This window comes from Actinia tenebrosa, unplaced genomic scaffold (genome assembly GCF_029948245.1).
Source record: "Actinia tenebrosa isolate PJP-AT-01 unplaced genomic scaffold, QUT_ActTen_1.0 PGA_scaffold14__42_contigs__length_11649687, whole genome shotgun sequence".
NCBI classification, from domain to species: Eukaryota; Metazoa; Cnidaria; class Anthozoa; order Actiniaria; family Actiniidae; genus Actinia; species Actinia tenebrosa.
This window is the reverse complement of record NW_028292574.1, coordinates 10,370,900-10,386,873: the sequence shown is the minus strand read 5'-3', so window position 1 is coordinate 10,386,873 and position 15,974 is coordinate 10,370,900. Positions and strand designations below refer to the sequence as shown.

Sequence of the window (15,974 nt, the reverse complement as noted above, 5' to 3'; positions counted from 1 at the left end):
GTAGTAAGAGACTCAAAAAATCTACTGTTCTTGAGCATTTTGAATCTTTACTCATGTTAGAAAATCAAAAATGGCTGTAATAAATGTCTTTCTAACCGAAGTAGTGATTGGCTGAATTGGTGCCATATTTGGATCGTCCAGCTGATGGTTGGTATTGTCCAATCAAATTATTCGTTATATCGAAACAGGGTCGTGACTTGGTCCACACTTCACTTTATCCTTTTCCTGGGATCTGTGCATTTGTGCTAAACTTTTGCTTGCATTTTTGCTGAAACTTCAAGCTTTTTTCCTCTCTCTGGTGAGTAAAATACATCCTTAAACTCATTTCTTAGCTACATTCAGCAAAATTTTCCTGATAAAGCAAGTGCTTTCAGATTTTCAAGGCCGCCTTTTCAGTTCAGACTCGAAGCAGAGGTCACACCATGTTCAGATCTAGCTTCTTTCTCTTTTTCTTACTTCTAAATAAATTAGTTCTCTTTTCTTAAGACCGATCTTCTTTGAATTAAGGATCCATAGCTCTTGGTGCAATTTTGACAAGCCGCGCTAAAAATATTTAATTGTCAAGACTTTTTTAACCGGGTTTGATAAAAATTTATTCAAAACGTGTACATTTTTAAACGTGGCTGTTTTATTGATCATCGAGAATTTCTTAATTCGGTAATAATTGGAGCATTAAAGAATGCCTGGAGACCGTTTTGGATCATCTTTTCTCGTATGACTTTTCTTTTCGGTGTTTTTATAAGGCGTGCTTTTCAGCACGTCTACGTTTCTGTTTGTTAAGCTGTCTACTGACATCTGTCAAAATGACAATTCATTAGTAATCATGCCATGATAGGACGAGTCAATTTGGGGGTAATGTTTTCCCTTTTGCAGTCTCTTGGAGATAAAATTCTTGCTTTGATTTCCATTCCATATTAATAAATCTTAATGATGATATGAGAAGAATGAAATAATACTCAAGGGAATGATATTGTCTGAGATCAGAAAACATTAAGATTTTGTTCCTGGCAAACACAAGAATAACACTAAAGGGAATGAAATGGTCTGTGTTGGAAAAACATCCAATTTTCTTAAAATTAAAATAAAAAAAAATACTCAAGGGAATGGCATGTGGTCCAAGATAGGGAGGGAAAACATGCCTCCAAACTGACTTGGTTTATTCACTAGTTTCCTTATATCTAGACTGAGGCTTAAGAATAATAAATACATTATTGAATAAAAGATAAAGAATATTCCATTTATCTAAACTATTTCCTAAAGCTCTTCTATAAAATTTTTCTTTCTAATATATAATATATAGTTGAGGGCATTCATTTATTGTAAGACTAACTTTGAAGCACACTATGGATATGTCCAGGGGGTGGTGGGGTCTCTGTGATGATAAAGCAGTGTTCATCTGCAATATGTACACATGAACAAACACATGTTTTAGGGGGAGGGAGAGGTAATCTTTGGTTATTGAGAAGTTTCCTCTTATAAGCCCCGTTTACACTGGCGATTTTTGCTGCGATTTTTGTGGCAATTTTCAGAAATATGAAATATTTTGTCTCATCCTTCAAAAGAGACATTTGTCTAGGAAAATCTTGGTATCCTGAAAAAAACTTTACAAGTAAATTCTTTACCATTATTTATTATGGACAAAATCACAAAAAATCCCAGCAAAAATCCCAGCAAAAATCGCTAGTGTAAACAGGGCTATAGCCTCATGGCTTCCTTGGGTTACCTGGAGTTTAATAGACCAGTACAGTTCTAATAATGCTTGCCAATAGGGATTCTGGGATGGAATGAGGTATGGCCCTGGCAGGAGCACTCAGACCTTTTGTGTCCCTCACGATTCGGAATCTCGCTTGGCAAACCACTAGGTTTCCACAACTACATTTATCCTGTAGGTTGGTGAGCCTAGCTGGTGCAAATAAAGGTGAATAACTATTTTATTTTTGCATTGTAAATAATAGTTATGATAGACACCTTGCATGTGACGTCAAAGCAGCTCAATCTGGGGGACGAAACAAAAGAATTCGAATCTTCTGAGAATTGGAACCTATTGTTTTGTCACCGAGATGGAGCTGCATTCCAAAGTGCTGCAAGGGATCTATAGGCCAATAAAAAATGTAAGAAATATAAAATGCATTCAAATATCTCTGTACAGTGATATAAACATGCTGGGAGCTGTAGAGCATGAGAGAAGCAAGCATAGCATTTCTCATTTCTCAGTGTTCTACAGCTCCCAAAGTGTTTATATCACAGTACAGAGATATTTGTGTGCATTTTATTTTTCTACAATTTTTTTTAATGAAATATTTTAAAAGTATTTTGCACAAGGTTTTCTATGTCCTCTGATATACACATGGTAACCAGTCAATCAGCATGTGTGTTATATTTTATAAATAGGGTTTATAACATGTTAAGAGCTTGATATAGTTTTTATCCACAAGTTCTAATATCCTATTGTAAACAAGCAAGTCTATAAATAAGGAATTTGATATGGAAAATAAGTAGATAAAAGATTTGAACGGGCTCTTAACATGAATAATTTATTTGTTATACATTTAGGTTTGATACAGTAAAACAGTCTACAGTTTACCACCAAGGGATATTGTATCACTTCACTGATAATGTTTTTATTTGTGGCTTTATCACAAGATATCATCCTTAATTAAATGTGTAATAAATTAGGATGTTTTAGTATTTTTTCCCCTATTAACTGAACAACATATTATCCAAATTAGAAATAATTGGAGGAAAAAATTCTGGAAATGACCTAATTGGGTACAGCATATGGCCTCGTCCAATCCAGTCATATGGATTTTTCGAATCCAATTATTTCCAAATTGTTGAAGCTTGTAGTTCTTATTACTCATTAATTACATCACCGAACTTTCCAAGTGCATCGTTAATTTGGATGCTGTCCAAATTAATAGTTAATTTGTATAGGTTAGAAAATAATTAGAGTAATTATTACTCTTTAATTTTTCAAACCTATCCAAAATAACGATTAATTTGGACAGCATCCAAATTAACAATGAATTTGGAAAGTTTGACACGATTATTTTGTAGGCGAATGTATGGGTTTTTAGGGTTTATGATATATTTAAACATTTTAACGATGTTTTGAACATGAAGTTAACCATGAACAGATTTTTAATCCTTCCTCTCGGCTGTGATTTATTTTTTTATCTCCAACATAAAGTATTATTGTGCTAGAAATGACATGCAGTTGCAGTCCTGAAAAAAAAACCATACCTCACTCACAGAAAGGGATTGGAATGTTCAAAAGGTGGGGAAGTCCTAGGCAGGGTATATTGTTTACCTCAAAAATATCCGTACCTCACTCACAGAGGGGGAATGAATTTGAATGGGTGTAAAGGGTGTGAGGAGGGTATACTGTATAGTTCAAGAAAATATACATTTCCACATGGAAGGAATTTCCAATGGGTGGCGAGGATGGGCCTTACTTGTTGCAGCCATGTTGACTAGAACAATAGATTTTACCATGCGTAGCCTCACATTCAAGTGCATGACAGTGGCGGATCCAGGAATTTTCAAAGGGGGGTTCCGTTTTTTAAACTGTTTGACAAAAAAATTGGCTCTAATCACCTAATTTACTATCTAGTAATGGAACTTAAAGGTAAATTAAACAATATAACAGCAAATATCTATCATTTTGTGTTCAACATTATCTTTGTGGATACTTTTAAGCAAAATTTATATAAGACATATTTCTATTACCTAAAAGATCAAACCTTCAAGGGGGGTTCCGTGGACCCCTTCGACCCCCCTGGATCTGCCACTGCATGAGAATAAATTTATGCAAATCAAACAAAGATTTCTGTGCTCATGAGTGTTACAATATTAGCTTACGCAGTTGTAATTAGATACTTAGAGAAGTGATTGTTTGATTAAAGACGCATAACTATTTCCCCACCAACACGAACACGTCTTGAAACATGGTGTCAGAAATAAATTGGAAATAACGCTTCCAAAGTAGCTGAAAAAACCGTCAAGTTCCTACTGCCGAGGCATTGAAGAAGTAATATGTCAAGTAAGGAGGAAGCTTCGACCAGCAGCGGTCCACGAGGACCAATATTCACGTCGCATTTTCCGGTACCAACGCCGATGAATACCAAAGGAGATCAAGTAAACAATTGGGACTTCTTTAAACAACAGTGGGAGGACTACGAAGTCGCAACCGGACTGTACCAGCAAGACCCAAAGATACGACTAGCAACGTTTCGCTCTGTAATGGGGAAGGAATGTCTGCAAACATTCCTTAATCTCAAGTTAAGTGACGAAGAAAAGAACGACGTAAACACATGCTTAAACGCGCTAGAAGCCTACTTCAAACCAAAGCGCAACGTGGTGTACGAACGATATCTGTTCAACAGCTGTACTCAAGGCCCAGAAGAAACCGTAGATGGCTACGTAAATCGCCTTAGAAAATGCGCTTCATCATGTCAGTTTGGTCCGTTAACGGAAGAGCTTATCAGGGATCGACTCGTTCTTGGTATACGAGAACACGCAACAAAACTACGTCTTTTAAAAGAGGACAGTCTAGATCTCAACAAAGACCTCAACATTTGCCGCTCAAGTGAATTAGCTAGCAGTCAGTTAAAAGCCATGAGTCTAGTGGATAAGACAAATAACGAAGAAATCAATGAAATACGAGAACGGAAGCCTAAATCTCCAAGCAAGCCAAGTGACAAGTACAACAACAGACGTTCCCACAGAACGCCAAGCGAGGACAGTAAACGAACTACAAGTCGACGAACGAGCAGTTACAAGTGCTACCGCTGTGGTGGTTCTCAGAAACACAAGTTAGAAGACTGCCCCGCCTATGGCCGTGAATGCAAAACGTGCAAGAAACAAAACCATTTCGCGTCTGTGTGTAAATCGAGGTCAAGCAATGTCAAAGCGATGACAGCTGAATCAGGAGAATCAGAAGAAGGAGAATACTCATCCGACGAATTCACGTTGAAGATTGAAGAAGTTGGTTCGGTGAAAACGAAGGGCAAGCAGCTTTTTGCAAAGCTTGAGTTTATGAACACCAATTCCAGTTATAAAACGGATTTGGACTGCCAACTAGACACAGGAGCGACCTGTAACGTAATCAGCCACAAGGATGTAGCAATCATCAACCAAGACGGTAATCCGACGCTCAAGCAAAGCAATGTCAAACTACGATTGTTTGATGGATCAGTCATGGAAACATTAGGTGAAGTGACACTTAAGGTCAACGAAAAACATTGCTTCAAATTTCAGGTTGTCAACGGAAACCACAAACCAATTTTATCAGCCGAGACATGCCAACAATTAGATCTAATCAAGTTAAACATCGATCATCAAGTCCACGCGGTTCAAGAAACCGGAACTCTGCCCCTAACTAAAGAAAGTATCTTAAAAGATTTTCGAGACGTCTTCGAAGGATTGGGAAACATTGGTAACGCTACAATCGCAGTTGACCCAGATGTCACGCCAGTTCAACACGCGCCTAGAAGAATCGCAGTTACGCTTCGCCAGGAAGTCAAAACAAAGTTAGCTGAACTCGAGAAAAGGAAAATCATCGTCAAAGAGACAGAACCCACCGAATGGATCAGCAGCATGGTCGTTGTAGCCAAACCTGGAAAGATACGAATCTGTTTGGATCCCAAAGATCTAAACAAAGCGATCAAACGACCCAAATACCAAATGCCTACGATGGACGAGATGCTACCCAGACTCGGCAAGGCCAAAGTCTTCACAACGTTAGACGCAAAGGATGGGTTCTACCAAATCGGTTTGGACGAAGCTAGCAGTAAGCTTACAACCTTTTGGACCCCATTTGGCCGTTACAGATATCTACGCATGCCTTTTGGCGTCAGCTCAGCCCCAGAGGAATTCGAAAGCACCCTACACGAGCGACTGGGAGACCTAGAAGGCGTGGAAGTGCTCCGCGACGATATGTTAGTGGTCGGTTACGGTGACACATTAGCAGAAGCCAACAAAAACCATGACGAAAATCTGCTACGTCTGCTCAAGAGAGCAAGACAGATCAACTTAAAGCTGAACAGCAAGAAGCTCATCATGCGGAGAAAAGAAGTGAAGTTCATGGGACACATCTTGTCATCCACCGGACTCAAGCCAGATCCAGATAAGGTCAAAGCAGTGACCGAAATGCCAAAGCCTACCAACAAGCAAGAGACACTCAGCCTACTAGGCTTTGTAAATTATCTCTCCAAGTTTCTCCCTCGACTATCAGAAGTCGCACTGCCTCTTCGTGAACTAACCACAAAGAATGCAAGATTTGTGTGGTCACGCCAGCACGACAAAGCCTTCTCAGAAGTTAAACAACTCGTGATTGCGCATCCAGTACTCAAGTACTATGACATGAGCGAAGAAGTCACTATCCAATGTGATGCTAGTGAGAAAGGCCTCGGAGCAACCTTGCTTCAAAACGGCCAACCAGTAGCGTTTGCATCCCGAACTCTCACACCAGTTGAGCAACGCTACGCACAAATCGAAAAAGAATGTCTTGCAATCGTCTTCGCTTGTGCAAAGTTCAGCCAGTACATCACACGGAGAGAGCTGATAACAGTAGAATCAGACCACAAACCTTTGCAAGCGATCTTCAAGAAATCCTTGTTAGCAGCACCCAGCAGGCTACAGAGGATGATATTACGCCTACAGCGATACAACCTGAACGTAACTTACAAGCCAGGACAACAAATGTACGTGGCAGATCACCTCTCACGAGCCTTCCTCGCAGACCAAGGAGAACCTGGAGACGAGTTCCAAGTGTTTGCGCTAGAACTAGAAGGAATCAACCCCCTCGACAATGTAAAGGTCACAAGTGAAAGGTTAGCGCAACTACAAAAAGCCACAGAGCAAGACCCTACAATGCAGTCACTTAAGAATACTATACTAATAGGATGGCCTGACGTACGTGACAAAGTACCAGTAGCTATCAGAGACTACTGGCATTTCCGAGAGGAACTGACACTCCACAACGGCATCTTATTCAAGAATCAACGCATCATCATACCTCGAGCCCTCAGATCTGAAGTAGTCGCGAGGTTACACTCAAGTCATCAAGGAATCGAGGCGTGTGCAAGGAAAGCACGAGATTGCGTTTACTGGCCAGCAATCAACCACGACATCGAAAATGCAGTAAAGGCTTGTCATGTGTGCTCAGAATATCAACCAAGTAACCCCAGCATGCCAATGCAGTCGCACGAAATACCCGACAGACCTTGGAGCAGACTAGGCACAGATCTTTTCACGCTGCAGAACAGAGACTATATAGTCTTGGTAGATTACTACTCAGACTACATAGAAATAAGTCCTCTGAAAGATACAACCTCAGCATCCATTACCAAGTTTCTGAAGGAACAGTTCAGTCGACATGGGATACCCGATGTGCTGGTATCCGACAACGGGCCTCAATACGTCAGCAACGAGTTTGCTGAATTCGCAAGAGACTGGGAGTTCAAACATGTCACCTCATCGCCATACCACCCAAAGTCAAATGGAAAGGCGGAATCAGCAGTGAAAGTAGCCAAGAGCCTGCTCAAGAAAGCCATGCAAGACCGTAAAGATCCGTGGTTAGCCTTGCTAGATTATCGGAATACCCCCACTCAAGGAATGCAGAGCAGCCCAGTACAGCGCTTGATGTCTAGGAGAACAAAGACACTAGTCCCCATAGCAACTAACCTTCTGTATCCCAAAGTAGCGGAAGGTGTGACAACCAAAATCCACCTTAAGCGCCAGAAAGCCAAAAGTCACTACGACAGACATGTAAAGGTCCTACCAGACCTAGAAATAGGCCAAGAGGTAAGAGTAGCGCCAAACCAGAGAGGCAAGCCCTGGGAAGTAGGGAACTGTAAAGAGAAACTCTCAGACAGGTCTTACCTAGTTGAGTCGAACGGAGAGTTACTTCGCCGAAACAGACAGCTTTTAAAGCCCGTCGACGAAGCACCAAAAGAACCAGCTAGTGACACACAAGCATCACCAGAGGCAGACAGTGCAAGGACACCTCAAGTTCTACCTGCGTCAGAACCCGCGGTCAATCCACCTGTACTGCGAAGAAGTCAGAGAGTGGTTAAGAAACCTGATCGGTTTACTTGACTACCGAACATTTATAGGACACTGATTTTGTTACAGTCGAACTTTAATATCCACACAATCATTTCGTAGTTTAGTCAGCCATTTTGTTTGGTCATTTATTTTTTAAATCTTTAAAATCTTTCTATATCATCCCAGCCATGTATTTCAAACATTATAAAAGGGGAGATGTTACAATATTAGCTTACGCAGTTGTAATTAGATACTTAGAGAAGTGATTGTTTGATCAAAGACGCATAACTATTTCCCCACCAACACGAACACGTCTTGAAACAATGAGAATAAACATGGCTGGTGCAAGGCAAAGGGCTGCATCCATAATGGGTGTGTTTTTCTATGTTTTGTAGAAAACTCTGTGTGCATTTTAACTGAAACTAAGATATGATTTACAGGTGATATCATGGCTAACGTTACAAAAGTACTTGCTCGTGAGATATTTGACAGCCGTGGAAATCCCACAGTTGAAGTTGAAGTTACAACATCTAAAGGTATAATGAAACTGAATGAATGATGATGACGAGGTTAATGGTGATGGGAATGAGAATGATAGTGATGGTAATAATAATAATAATATTAGAGTGAAGTCATTAAACCCATGAAATAGATATTAGACTAATACACTTTAGTAGATCTTAATTCTACTGTTTTCTTTTGTGTCTATTTGACTATTACACGTTGACTAGTGTTTTTTATTTCACGGGTTAAAAGCCTTCACTCTATTACTAATAATAGTAATATAATAATAATAATAAGTAATCATGATGATAATGAAGATGATGATGATAATGGTGATGATGATGATGTAGATGGTGATGATAATTAGAATGATAGTGATGTAATCTTGATGTTGTCATTTATGATGTTGATGATGACAATACATTTGACGTTTAATAAAAATTTTCATACTTATATTATGAATGGCATTTAACATAGGAATGTTCAGGGCTGCTGTTCCATCTGGTGCTTCTACTGGTATCTACGAAGCACTTGAACTTCGGGACCAGGATCCTGCAAGATTCCTTGGAAAAGGTAAAAAATATAAAGAGCCTTTTTTTATTAGAATCATTAGTATACCATTAGAAAACTGTAATACCCAACTAAAACTCCATATGGTACAATCGAGATTTGATAGACATCTTCAGTGGCCACCTGGGGAGGTATAGTAGTTGAGAAATTGGGTCAGCTTGCCTGAGACAACGTTTTATTTTTTTAAAGGCAATAACTTTTCTTAAGGTATTAACAATGTTTGTTTGCTATTTATTTGTTCGTTATACCAGGAGTGCAGAAAGCTGTGGATAATGTCAATTCTGCCATTGGACCAGCCTTGATTTTGAAGGTATATTTTTTAAACATTTTAAATTTTGATTCATTTGTAACTTAAGGCAAAAGGATATAGTTACAGGGCTGATGCCGCTATTGGTTAACAATAACCCAAAATGACAGACGACATATTTGTTTAACGGCACTGCACATGTACCTGTCAGTGTACTACCCCGTTGCTACACCATACCTGTCCTTGTCTCTTTGATGTTAAGCAATGTACCTATACTTTCCTCTATTCTTAAAGTTTTAAAATATGCCTCTTATAATATTCTACAGGGCCTTGAGGTTACTGACCAGACAGGGATTGATGAGTTCATGCTTCAGCTGGATGGAACAGAGAATAAATGTAAGATTACCTGGATTTCGTCCCATATTTTATCCATTTTAACTGTTGTTCTTATGGATATTTTGATCTTCAATGATTCCACTCAGTTTGATCAAAAAGGGTTTCTTCATACTATAAGTATATCTTTCAACTGTGTAATAATTTCTTGAGTTCTTTTTGAGAGAGTTTCAAAAAAAAAGTATGACAGTTTCATTCTTGTGCAGCAATGTGCAGCAAACACTTATGTGCACTGACATTGTGAGACAAGTTAATGAGGGATTGCTCTCTGGAATATTCACAATTATTTAAACTTGTAAAGCCTGATAGCTGAACTTTTCAAGCTTTAAGTGAAAACTGCCTTGTATAAATAAAGATGAATTTGTCTCGTTCTATTTTTCAGCTAAGCTTGGAGCTAATGCTATTCTAGGAGTGTCGTTAGCAGTATGCAAAGCAGGTGCAGCACACAAGGTAATAACCTTCCTTTATGAAATAACTGCTCTAAATCTCGCGAAATGATTGGTTGAGAGTGTGTGCTCTATGAGAGCACGCAGCGTGCGTGCACACTCTCAGTTTCATCATTCATGTTATTGGTGTTTTATAAAAGAAATAAAAAAACTTGTATGCTGTGCTGTGTGCAGTTATAAAGCATGTGGGGGTTGGCAGATCACTCTAGAAGTGTCAAGAAGCACTCTGCTACGCGCCATGCTTCTCCCAACACTTCTCTCGTGTTCTGCCAACCTCCGCGTGCTTTATAACTTCACACAGCATGCGCACGCGTTTTCTATTTCTTCACTATTTCCATGTCTTTTTTTACTGTAAGAGACCATTAGTTGTTGAGAAAAGAGGTTCAGGGGATCAAGACGTTAGAGCATACTTTTTTTTACTCTGTAGGGTGTTCCTCTCTACAAGTACATTTCAGAGCTGGCTGGTAATAGTACCGTCATTCTCCCTGTCCCTGCCTTTAATGTTATTAATGGCGGTAGCCATGCTGGCAATAAGCTTGCCATGCAGGAATTTATGCTGTTACCCACGGGTTAGTATAACTTTTTGAAGTTACGTCTAAGTCAAGGCAATGGCTAGAGGTGCAGTACACACAAGCTGTCCTTGTTTATGAGGGTACCACTTAATAGCCAGTTGCTAAGAAACCTATGGCCCTTGTTCCGAATTGGAATTTAGGAGTTGATTTTTGTGGAGGGAGGAAAAGTTGAGGACCTGCAGAAAAACCCTCGAAGCACAGGACAGAATAAACTAAAAACTCTAATTGTTTTGATAACTTTACTAAAACCTTTTTCTTGATATATTCCAGGTGCTTCAAGCTTCCGTGAGGCCATGAGAATGGGTTCTGAGATCTACCAGAACTTAAAGAAAGTTGTGAAGGAGAAATATGGCATTGATGGTAATATGATGAATTGATAGCAGAGAGTGGTCATGCTTTTGTGCATTGTGCTGTAACTATCTCTTTTTTCTTTCAAGCTACAAATGTTGGAGATGAAGGAGGATTCGCACCAAACATCCAGGACAACAGAGAAGGTATGTATCATTGTAATCTATACTCTCCACTATATGCTATGCTATTCAACTTTTTTTTTGAAATAGTTCAGTAGACTTTAAAATAATAGATTTAACTGTTAGCATATTTTTGGACCAGGTCTTGAGCTTCTGAAGGTTGCCATAGAGAAAGCTGGATACACTGGAAAGATTGAAATTGGAATGGATGTTGCAGCTTCTGGTTAGTTGACATGGAATTCATCTTCTACTGGGTCTTATCATTATAGCATCTTATCTCTTTAATGGCCAAGTTCCTTGATGATATGATATAAGTAAATTCATGTTTCTTTATAGAATTTCACAAGGATGGCAAGTATGATTTGGACTTCAAGAACAAGAACTCAGATCCAAGCAAATGGGTAAGTTGTATGATGATTTCATACATTGTTCAGGATAGAAAGGCCTTCTAAAAGAATGTATTTTATTGAGTTGGGTTTGATATACACCAAAAATAAGTATGTTGACCAATTTGAATAACCATTGTTCTGGACCAACTTAGTCTATCTTGCATGTGAAATTGCTTTTATCACGCTGTATCATGGTGTGGTATACTGTATCTAATTAAACTTTTTTATGATTACTTAACCAGGTAACAGCTGATGCACTCAGAGACATCTACCTTGGTTTCATTAAAGACTATCCTGGTAATCATTTACTACATTAAGAACTGCTAATAGCTCTACTATATGCCTCTTTCCTTGGGCTTCTGTGCTATTCTTTTTGGACCATTTGTCATTTCGAAGAGTATTGTTTCTTTGTTCAACAGTTCTGCATGAGAACACATGATGGATGCAACTCAAACAAAGAATCTTATTCTCCAGAGAATGACACATGATCTGAAATGGAAAAACATTATAGCTAAACTGAATAGTTCTATTTTTGCATAGTGGTTAATATGAGGATTGTGGCAATGGTCTTGAGTGTAATTATTTTCTTTGCACAGTTGTTTCTATTGAAGATGCATTTGACCAGGATCACTGGGATGCATGGTCTGATCTTACTGGAAAAGTTTCTATTCAGATTGTTGGGTAAGTTATCCAAGATATGGTTGATGCTGTTGCTGCTGTAGTTGTTGCTGCTGTTGTTGCTGTAGTTGTTGCTGCTGTTGTTGTTTTTGTTGTTGTTTCTGTTGTTGTTTCTGCTGTTGTTGCTGCTGTTTTTGATGCTGTTGTTTCTGTTGTCATTGCTGTTGTTTCTGTTGTCATTGCTGCAGTTGCTGCTGCTGTTGTTGCTGTTGCTGCTGCTGCTGCTGCTGCTGTTGTTGCTGCTGCTGTTGTTGCTGCTGTTATTGTTGCCATTATTGTTGCTGTTGCTGTTGTTGCCTGCAGCTGTTGCTGCTGCTGTTGTTGTTCTTCCTATTGCTGCTGTTGTTGTTGCTATTGCTGTTACTGCTCATCCTGTCATTAAAGCTGTAGTTTATTATCAAAAAAATAACATCTTATTCTTTCTTTTATAGTGATGACTTAACTGTTACTAACCCAAAGAGGTAAGAACTGTTATATCTAACAAAAGTATTATCCATTACTACGCTTACATTTGTTGCAAATGCCCCAGCCACCCCTCTCCCCTTAACTAACTTGGCTTGTCCTTGTTTGTGAGGGTAGCACTTATTAGCCGGTAGCTAACAAACCTGTGGCCCTTATTTCATATAGAATAATTGGATTATGGAAGTTGATTTTTGCAGAGGGTAGGAAACCAGAGAGCCGAAGAAAAACCCTTGAAGTACAGGATAGAACCAACAAACGACTCTACTTACATACAAAACAGAGTCCAGCAATCAAACCTGGATCACGTTGGTGAGAGGCGAGCACTCTTAGCGCTATGCCACCCATGCTTCCCAAGTAGCTAACACCCGAGCCCATCCCACACGGCTTAACGACTCATCTATCATGTACTTCCCAAGTACTATTAATATTTTTTGATAATATTATTTGATTATCTGATAGTATTGTTTTATTGCTCTATTCAGAATACAAACGGCTATTGACAAGAAGGCATGTAACTGTCTCTTACTGAAGGTCAACCAGATTGGATCTGTCACCGAATCCATCAATGCGTAAGTAACAAAGAATGTGCTCTATTTCATGTTATATATACAAATGAGCCGCCAATCTATATGGCCATTTACCAGGACCAGCCATTGTAAAGCCTATACAGACCAGACAACTATTGTATATTGCTCGTCAAATGTCTAAGTGTAAAATTTCATGTTTTACTAATTTTTTGAGATTGGAGTGGGTTTGACTGAGAAAATCCAATTAAAAATGAATGCAAAAGAGAACAAATTCTGTATCTGATTTACAGACTTCACCTGGGTGACTGAATTCTATTGGATTTATCCTCATTAATATTAATAATTTAAGGTTATTAACCCTGTAATGTTGAGATTCTGGTTGGAAAATTATAAACTACAGTGTAGTTTTCTTTGTGTTCCAAGTGCATCGATTTTATTGAATGCATTATATTTTGCATTTATTCAGTTGCAAACTGGCCCAGAAGAATGGCTGGGGTGTGATGGTGAGCCACCGTAGTGGAGAAACAGAAGATACCTTCATTGCTGACTTGGTAGTTGGTCTGTGTGCAGGACAGGTGAGTCTATTGCAACCAGCGTGTGCTTAGGTTTCCTGTGTCAATCATTGAAGCAGTAATAGACCTCTTCGGCTCTGACATAATGTTTTCTCATTTCAGACCACATGTCATTCCCTAGAGTATCATTTCTTTGTTTAAAGTTTGCGCTCGGTTGCACATGAGAAGACACATGAATGTGGATACAGCTTAAACAAAGAATCTTATTCTCAAGGGAATGACATGTGGTCTGAAATGGGAAAACATTACCCCAAGCCGAAGAGGTCTATTGAACATGTAATAGACCTAATCCAATGCTTTTCCATTAAATACCATGTGTCATTCCCTAGAGTATCATTTCTTTGTTTAATGACTGTGGCTTAATAAACTGTCAGTATTCCTATCAGTCTCAGATCAATCATTCCCCTTTGTCTAGGTTAGTTGAAATAATTCTATATTGTTCATATGTATAGTAAATCCCTATTTTTCCTTTTATCACAATTATTTCTTATAGCAGTAGTCAATGTGCTTATTGAGTATGTTATTTTTATTCTTTGTACCTGCAGATCAAGACCGGGGCTCCCTGTAGATCTGAAAGGCTTGCCAAGTACAACCAACTCCTCAGGTATGTCTATCTACAATTCATTGAATTATGATACTTTTTCATTAGCGTCATGGTCCAGGGTAAGGGCTGGTCATAAGACAATGCCCGGAAATAATCGGAACAGTTAAATCTTTTCCTTACCTGTCATTGAGTAGTAATGGTGATCCAATAATTAGGTTTATTATATAGATATCGATGAAATACCAGGTTTTCTCTAGTGTCAAAAACTTGATATCTTTCACCAGTGGAAGATACCACGTCTTTCACACGTGAAGATATCGCTGTTGAATTGGCTTGCTATTTTAATAAAGAATTCTTGAGCTTTTGTTTTATTTAAGTTTCATCGATATCTACATAATAAACAGAACATTACATGGCCGCTTGGAGATACGAATTTTATCTTCTCGAGTTCAATTGAACACTCGAAGATAAAATTTGTATCTCCATGCGCCCATGTAATATCCTCTATATAACTGTGCTAAAACTAATTTTGGTGATGAACATGACTGATGACTGACCCACCGTTAGTTGAGCCCTGTGGCAGCCATGTCGCAGGAAGATTGATAACAAATTTCTTATTTAAACGAATAAAATCTCTTCATGAGATCACTATCATTCAGGTTATCCATGAGGTTTGCTGTCCTCACTCAATACTATCATTACAATGACAACTTTGTTTTTATACCAATACCTCTGATAATTGGTATCTTTCTCATCATGCTTAGGATTGAAGAAGAGCTAGGCTCAAATGCTAAGTATGCTGGCAAGAACTTCAGACATCCCTTGAAGTAAATCAACAAACGCAAGCCCAAGACTGTGGAAAAGAAAGCTTGACAAGGCTTTCACCTCTAGAACCTTAAAAAGATGACAAGATTGACTCAGACAAACTTGAATGGTATAAGCTGTAATTTACTGCTTTGGAGCTCTTGGCTTATTCATCCGGCAGTATTTTTATGTGAGTGTTGTTAAGAGCAAAGATATGAGTGCATACTACATATCGGTGAAAAAGTTGACTAGCAAAATTGTAGAAATTAGTGCAAAGTTTTGTAGGTCTACGGTCTACTGAGCTTACTAATTTATGCAATTTCTTACCAAGTTTTTCACTACTGTTTTGTACCATTCTAGTTAGTCTGGGAATCTATAGGTCACATAAACAAATAAGAAGTGTTGTAATGATTTATCTAGTAGGGGTGATGTTTCTGAGAAGTTATTAAAGTCAAAAATAAAGTATGAAAATTAAATTTTATTTGTGAAAAGTTGGTATGGCGAAAAAAACTATTTTTGTTATGAGCTACAACTACCAATATCCCTTGTTGGATTCACCCGTAATGAGTGAAAAGAAAAGAAATGAAGAAAAAGAGATAGGGGAAAGGAATGGGTAAGAAAATTATAGAATAGGAAAGGAAACGAGAACAAAAAGGATGAGATGGGATAGGACAGGATAGGAAACGAATAAAAGAGAAAAGTGGATAATGCAGGAAAAAAAAAAGAGGGATGGAGGGAAAAAAAGAA

The 15,974-nt window shown here is 38.5% G+C and overlaps 1 protein-coding gene across 2 annotated transcripts; it reads left to right on the top strand.

The window, feature by feature from the left end:
- The first annotated feature begins 168 nt into the window (after positions 1–168).
- Positions 169–15,708, top strand: LOC116297526 (alpha-enolase). 2 transcript variants are annotated; one of them, XM_031705768.2, is made up of 19 exons: positions 198–298; positions 1,770–1,918; positions 8,490–8,585; positions 9,031–9,126; positions 9,375–9,433; positions 9,697–9,766; positions 10,146–10,213; positions 10,637–10,778; positions 11,052–11,141; positions 11,219–11,275; positions 11,394–11,474; positions 11,588–11,652; positions 11,883–11,937; positions 12,237–12,321; positions 12,750–12,779; positions 13,263–13,349; positions 13,774–13,882; positions 14,425–14,483; positions 15,188–15,708. In XM_031705768.2, exons 2-19 carry the CDS (start codon positions 1,792–1,794, stop codon positions 15,252–15,254), a joined length of 1,443 nt encoding a protein of 480 aa, XP_031561628.1. In that variant the 5' UTR covers positions 198–298; positions 1,770–1,791; the 3' UTR covers positions 15,255–15,708. The 2 variants fall into 2 exon arrangements, with proteins under 2 accessions (XP_031561630.1, XP_031561628.1); XM_031705770.2 differs by lacking the exon at positions 1,770–1,918 and having other exon boundaries at positions 169–298.
- The last annotated feature ends 266 nt before the right edge of the window (positions 15,709–15,974 follow it).

What these genes read in the sequence shown, in the direction of transcription:
- LOC116297526 (XM_031705768.2), top strand. Translation starts at nt 1,792, where the DNA reads ATGGCCCTGGCAGGAGCACTCAGACCTTTTGTGTCCCTCACGATTCGG. An exon ending in CATCCAGGACAACAGAGAAG is followed by an intron (nt 11,276 to 11,393) that starts GTATGTATCATT and finishes TTTTTGGACCAG; the next exon opens with GTCTTGAGCTTCTGAAGGTT. An exon ending in GTTTCTATTCAGATTGTTGG is followed by an intron (nt 12,322 to 12,749) that starts GTAAGTTATCCA and finishes TTTCTTTTATAG; the next exon opens with TGATGACTTAACTGTTACTA.